The 7,332-nt window shown below is 43.5% G+C and overlaps 2 protein-coding genes across 16 annotated transcripts in view; both read left to right on the forward strand.

The window, feature by feature from the left end:
* Positions 1–7,332, forward strand: part of KIF1A (kinesin family member 1A) — a 522,969-nt gene that overhangs the window by 214,167 nt on the left and 301,470 nt on the right. The gene's annotated exons all lie outside the window — the stretch shown is intronic.
* The window catches only part of ILKAP (ILK associated serine/threonine phosphatase), a 43,058-nt gene that overhangs the window by 3,426 nt on the left and 32,300 nt on the right, over positions 1–7,332 (forward strand). The window contains exon 2 of one of the 4 annotated variants that reach the window (XM_075068678.1): positions 5,025–5,081. The exons of 2 other annotated variants lie outside the window; for them this stretch is intronic. In XM_075068678.1, the coding sequence (XP_074924779.1) occupies positions 5,057–5,081 (25 nt within the window). In that variant the 5' untranslated portion in view covers positions 5,025–5,056. Of the gene's footprint in view, positions 1–5,024; positions 5,082–5,605; positions 6,457–7,332 lie in introns of those variants that run through there. One more of the 4 variants, XM_075068677.1, reaches the window with a different exon arrangement.

Below are 7,332 nucleotides of genomic sequence, written 5' to 3' on the forward strand. Positions count from 1 at the left end.
GACCGGACTTCCGGATTCGACACAGCGAGCCGCGCGGATCGATCCCGCGCGGTGAAGACGGGTGAGTAAATCGATTTTAGATATTCGATTTCAGCTACGCTATTCTCGTAGCTGAAATTGCATATCTAAAATCGATTTAATCTCGTAGTGTAGACCTGGCCTCAGATACACAACTTCAGCTATGCAAATACCATAGCTGAAGCCAGCGTATCTTATGTCAATTTACCCTGGCCGTGAGGACGGCGGCGAGTCGACTGCTGCTGCTCCCCCGTTGACTCCGCTTCCGCCTCTCATGTGCAGTAGAGTTCCGGAGTCAACAGTAGAGCAGTCGGGGATTGATTTTATCATGTCTGTTCCCCAGTAGATGTAGTGTAGACATACCCATAGGTTGCACCTTAGGGTACGTCTCTGGGCAGTGATCAGTCTATCAGGGATCAATTTATCGTGTGTAGTGTAGACATGATAGATCGATCCCTGACCGCTCTCCCCTCGACTGCTGAACTCGAGCAGTGTGAGAGGCAGAAGCAAAGTTGACAGGGGAGCTGCGGCTGTCGATCCAGCGCCGCGAGGACACGAAGTAAGTAATTTTAATTCAGTCTAAGATATGTCGACTTCACCTATGCTATTCTCGTAGCTGAAGTTGCATATCTTAAATCGATTCCTCCCCCCATCCCCCCGGTGAAGACCAGGCCTAAGTGTCCTCCCTGAGGTATCCCACATTGCCCATCCTGTGCACTCTGGATACCGTTTTGAATGCCACTGCCCTGCAGCCAGGTACACAGGTGAACATCCCTCCCCTGTTAAAGGCCTGGAAAGTTTTTTGAATTCGCTCTTCCTGTTTGCTCAGTGTGGAAACCTCATATAGCATGCTGGCTCCATGCAGCAAACGTAGGCCTGGTCTACACTACGCGTTTAAATCGATTTAATGGCCATTAAATCGATTTAACGCTGTACCCGTCCACACTACAACGCTCTTTATATCGATATAAAGGGCTCTTTAAACTGGTTTCTGTACTCCTCCCCAACGAGAGGAGTAGCGCTAAATTCGATATTAACAGTTCGGATTACGGTTAGTGTGGACGGAAATCAACGTTATTGGCCTCCGGGCGGTATCCCAGAGTGCAGCAGTGACCGCTCTGGACAGCAATCTGAACTCGGATGCAGCGCACAGGTAAACAGGAAAAGCCCCGCGAACTTTGGAATTACATTTCCTGCTTGCCCAGCATGGAGCTCTGATCAGCACGGGTGGCGATGCAGTCTCAAATCCAATAAGAGCTCCAGCATGGACCGTACGGGAGATACTAGATCTGATCGCTGTATGGGGAGACAAATCTGTTGTATCAGAGCTCCGTTACAGAACATGAAATGCCAAAGCGTTTGAAAAAAAATCTCCAGGATACACAGCGCTGCGTGACAAGCGTAACGGGAAGCCAGAGACTCAAATGGACGCTCATGGATGGAGGGGTACTGAGGACTCCAGCTATCCCACAGTCCACAGCAGTCTCTGAAAAGTATTTGCATTCTTGGCTGAGCTCCAATGTCTGTAGGTTCAAACACAGTGTCTGGCGTGGTTCAGGGAACAGCTCCTCAGTTTCTTTCCCCCCCCCACCACATGAAAGAAAAGGGAAAGAAATCATTCCTTGACTACTTTCAATGTCACCCTATGTGTACTGAATGCTGCTGGTAGACGCGATGCTGCAGCAGTGAAGAGCAGTATCCGCTCCTCTCCCCCTCCCCCTCCCCGGTGGTAGACGGTACTGTAGGACTGCCCACCATCCTCATCAATATTTAACATGGTGACATTGACACCACATTGCTGGTTACTCCCAGTAGATAGGACAGAACGGCTAATAACCAGCTTCATCATCGCAACTGGGGGCTTCAGCCCCTCCCTTTCCTGTGTAAAGAAAAGATTCCGTACTGCCTGGACTGTCATAGCCCCCGGAGGCTGCCTCCAAGTGCCCCCCCCCCATTTTATCTCACTAACAAGTCTCTGTTTCTTATTCCTGCATTCCTTATAACTTCATGACACAAATGGGGGGGGGGCACTGCCACGGTAGCCCAGGAAGGTTGGGGGAGGAGGGAAGCAACGGGGTGCGGTTGTTGCAGGGGCACCCCTGTGAATACTGACACGGAGCAGCTGTGCTCTCTGATACACTGGTCCTCTAATACACTTGCCCCTTATTCTAGGCAGGACGGACTCTATTTTTAGAAACCATAAGGGAGGGATTGACTCAGTCCCAAGTGAGTCAATCCCAATTTTGCTTTCAAAAATTTCAGCCAGGGGCACTCATGAACAGTGGACAGTACAGAGAGGGGAGAGATAACCGTCATCTCATTGCCAGTTTTCTCCGGCAGTAACGGTACAGAACGACCGGTAACCATCTCTGCTATCATTGCAAAAGCAAGTGAATGCTGCTGTGTAGCGCTGGAGTATCGCCTCTCTCTCCGCGGCATCCAGTACACATACGGTGCCGGAAAAAAAAAAAGCTGAACGGGGCTCCATGGTTGCCGTGCTATGGCGTCTGCAGGGCAATCCAGGGAAAAATGGCACGAAAGGATTGTCAGCTGATGTTTTCCCAGAGGAAGGAATGACTGACGACATTTACCCAGAACCCCCCACGACAATTAAGATTCAACCCTGAATTCCAAGGGGCGGGGGAGACTGCGGGAACTATGGGATAGCTATGGAAGTGCTACCCACAATGCAACGCTTCAGAAATCGATGTTAGCCTCGGAGCATGGACGCACAACACCGAATTACTGTGCCTAGTGTGGCCCATGAAATCGAAATTATAATATCAGTTTTATAAAACCGATTTTAGCAAATTCGATATTATCCCGTAGTGTAGACGTGGCCGTACCCTTGTGTGGAGTCCATGGGATTTCTTGGGTCTGTGTGGAGTCTGTGGGTTGATTTCCTGGGTCTGTGGAGAGAGGAAGCTGTGTAGGCACAACTCCAGCCCAGCTGCAAGAACTTGCTCAGGGCATGGAGTAGAAGGTGGTTTCTCTGCAGCTTGAGGTCTTCAAACTACAATTTTGAGGACTTCAGTGACTCAGTCATGGGTTGGGGTTGTTATAAAGTGGATGGGTAGGGTTCTGTGGCCTGCTTTGTGCAGGAGGTCAGACTAGATGATCATATTGGTCCCTTCTGACCTATGAGTCTATGAGAAGGGCATTGACAGGGACATGCAGCTGTGCTGTGTGAAAATCTGAAGAGTTGTGGCAGACATAGTAGAAGGTAAGGAAGAAGTGTGGAGCTGCAGACATGCTATTTCTATAGGGAGCAGGCTGGGGTTCAGGGTGGTGGTGAATTGCGCCCCGTTGAGCTCCTCTTTCTTGTTCATGGAGCACAGCAAAATACTGAAGAGCAGTGCAGGATCCATGCTTTCTGACACAGATGGCTGGATCACAGGATACCAGAGCAGGATGCCCTTGGAATGATGAGATTGAGAAACGCGTAGCATGTGATGCTAAACCTACCCACCTGAGGCATTAAAAACCCTTCCCAAAACACCTTTTGGTCAGTTGCACAGTGAGATTAGCTACTCATGGTGTACTCATCTCTGTATCAATGCAAGAGCTGCTACTGTGGACACAAGGTGCATAGTGTGGACGTTCAACAGCAGTTTAAATACAATAGTGGCAGTATGTCGATGTAACATAAGTTGACTTAAATTTGTGGTGTAGACATCGCCTTAGTCTTCATGCTCTCACTTAGCTTCCCAAGATCTTTCCCCAAAAGATCCAAAGTGTTCATAACTACAGAACTGTGAATATAGACCATCTCTTGGTTTTCTCCATGAATACTTGATAGTGCTGTTAGCACTGAGGTGGGCAAACTTTTTGGCCTGAGGACTACATCTCGGTATGGAAATTGTAAGGAAGGCCAGCTGGAGCAGGGAATTGGAGCACATGAGGTGGGGGGGAAATGAGGGCTCTGGTGGGAGTGCAGACTCTGGTGTGGGGCCAGGGATGATGGATAATGAGGTGCAGGAGGGTACTCCAGAGTGGAATGGAGGAGTTCAGAGGGCAGGCGGGTGCTCTTGAATGGGGCAGGGTATTGGGGTGCATTGGGGGGTGAGGCTCTGGCTGGGGGTGCATGCAGACTCTGGGTGGGGACAGGGTGGAGAAACATGATTTTAAAAAATTTAAAAAATTGGATTTTTTTAATTTAAATCGGATTTTTGATAGGCTTTTTTCCTCAAAAAGCATATCTAAAGATAGTTTTAATTAACATACCTTATAGGTCAGAAATATCTCATCATGGAATAGAGGTTTATAAATTTTATAGTATGAGACAAAATATTCATGTAATGTTTAAGAAAAGTTTTGTAAATGAGTTCCAATAGTTCATGGATTAGGGACCCAATTTTATGGGATTCCAGGGGCTTCTGTACAGATTATTTAGGTTAATCGTTCTGTCTACTCAGTGGGACTCAGTGCTCAGTCTAGAAGATACCATGAGAGATGCTTAGTTTGCAGTTCTCAAACTGTGGATTCGTCTCCAGAGGTAACATGCTTGTTAACAGCAAACATGTTTTTTAAATAAATAAATAGAAGTGAGAAATAACAGATCTCAACCCTATTGCCCCTTTGCAAATTTGTGTACACTGAATCAATCCCTTAGGTCTCTCTTAAAGTGAAAAGTTTCAAAAAGTTCAATGATTGTTGGGGGCAGAACAGATCTGGAGAAGGAGAAGAAGTCTGGAGATAAATGTGAGAAGGGAGAGGCAGGCAGTAGAAACAAAAGTGAAGATGTCTGAGCAGCATATTCCAGAAGTCTTGAGGTCTTTCTGAGTGTAGCCTTCATTGATTTGAGATCTACCATACTATTCTCTCACTAGAAGGGAAAGCCTATAATGGCAGCGGGCCGTAAAAGAGACCCAGTTTGGTAATATTTTAATGAAGTTCATCTACCTGTAAGTAAGACAGGCATGTGTGCAAAATGAGACAGTGCAACAAAGAAATGCAAGGCCTGGTTGCCTGAATGAAACAACATCATGAGAAGTGTTCCTTCTCAGGAGGAAGCTGAGTTGAAGATGATGAAAGCAACATGTCTGAACATGCAGGATCTTCAGGTTGGTCAACTGTTTTATTTCATACTTCTTTCTTAAGGACTGCCTGTCTTCTTCCTTACAGACTATTCTTGAATTCTCATGTTTGAGGAAGAAAAATGTAGTAGTTTCTCTATGGTACTATCATTTTAGATTCAATTGTGATAAAAATTAAATAACTGAAATAGGCAGATCTTCCTTTTATAATTTCACCTTTAAAGTAGTAGTAAGTGTCAGTGAATACAATGAGTAATACTAAATGAGCAGTATGGTAATAATTAAATAACTGCATTGACTTATTTTGTTTAGGAGAATCCATCCTCAACATGCAGGATCCTGAAAACTAACCATCTTCAAGATCACCATTTTCTATAGTTTCAAAGTTACCTGCCAATGATAGTGTTTCAGTCACATCATGTATGCTACATAGCCACAGTATATCACCTGTAGCAAAAAGGAAAAAAAACAAACTCCATCATCCAGAAACAACCACAGATAAGTTTGTGATAAGAACCAATAGATTATAAAAGAGGTAATTTGATGAAAAACTTGCCTGGTTTGTTTATGCAACAAACTCTCTTTTCTGTATGATTGCAAACCTACACTTCATTAGCATGGTTCAGTCATTAAAACCAGGATACAGTCCACCCAACAGAGCAGATGTCTCAGGCAAATTGCTGGATAAAGTGTATGAAAGAGAAATTGAGCAGTGCGCAAAAGGTCTAGAGGGTGAAATTATTAACCTGAGTCTTGATGGGTGGAGCAATGTCCACAATAATCCTGTTGTATGTGCTTGTGTGACAACAGAAGAAGGGGATGTCGTCTTTACAGAAACAATTGGTACATCAGGAATTTCACAGACAGCGGAATACTTACAAGAAGTAGCAGTAAAAGCTATCACAAACTGAAAACAAATTCAAATGTCTAATACGCAGCTTGGTCACAGACAATGCTGCAAATGTATCCAAGATGCGAAGAAATTATTTGGAAGAGAATGAAGAGTCCCAAGCTAAAAACATATAGTTGCAGTGCTCTTTTGAGGCACCTCTTAGTCAAAGACTGCAGTGTTCCAGAAATAAAGGCTAATGTTGTTGAAATTGCAAAATACTGCCATAAGAACCAATTTGCAGCAGCTGCTCTGAATAAAGTGGGAGGAACCAAGCTAACTCTGCCACTTGACAAGTGATGGAACAGAGACATTACAAGCCTTAAAAAACGAATGAGACAAGCACTATCTCCAGCTTGTTTTCTTGCAAATATTCTCAGTGCTCGGTACCAGAGTCAAACATTAACTGCTGGAGAAGAGGAGTTGGCTATGACATGGACATCCAGCAACATCCCTCCATAATGCCAACTATAATAAACTTCAGAGCTAAGGGTGAACGTTCAAGAAATACAGGTTTGCTGATGATCTTTTAAAGAGAGTCACACCAGTGACTTAAGCATTTGGATTGATAATCTCACTTTTAACAGCAGTAGCTTCTTCTGCTGGTGTAGAAAGAATATTTTTCCTTTGGACTAATTCATTCCAAATTGAGAAATCGTTTGGGACCTGAAAAGCAGGAAAGCTTGTTTTTCTTTTCCAGATTATGAACAAGCAGGAAAATGAAGGTGAAGATGACTGAGTTAGCTACAGAAGCCAATATTTTAAGTTTATCATGTTGAACTGGCTGACAGTCAATTTAACTTTTGTTTTTTTAAATATATTTCATTTAACTATTTTAGTTAAAAACAATTTTAAGAAAAACAAACCTGATTTTAAAAAAAACTGGAATGTTTAACTAAATTCAAACATTCATATGCTTGTTTTGTTAAAATATGTTTTCTGTTGAAGAAAAAAATCCAGAATACATAACATTGTTTTAGTTAAATAAAACAATTTAAATGTCTGTCTGGTGATATTCTCCTCCTAATACAGCATGGGAAGAATATCCTCCAAATATGAACGACAGTTCACATCTAGTGACTTCATAAATATCTGCTTCAATTACCTTTGGTAAATGAAATAACTAACCAGTCATTCATTTTCTGATATAGCTGTAAAATTAATCTGAAAAGTTTTCAAAATATATAACTTTAAAGATGTATAGTGTGTACCTTCTAAAAATGAAACCTACATCTATCTCTGAGTTGTGAAGAATATGTATTAAGGTTATAACAACCAACAAGAATGCACTTTTATGTAAAAGCAGCAGAGAATCCTGTGGCACCTTATAGACTAACAGACGTTTCGGATCATGAGCTTTCGTGGGTGAATACCCACTTCGTCAGATGA

The sequence above is a fragment of the Chelonoidis abingdonii genome, chromosome 8, assembly GCF_003597395.2.
Source record: "Chelonoidis abingdonii isolate Lonesome George chromosome 8, CheloAbing_2.0, whole genome shotgun sequence".
Lineage (NCBI taxonomy): Eukaryota > Metazoa > Chordata > Testudines > Testudinidae > Chelonoidis > Chelonoidis abingdonii.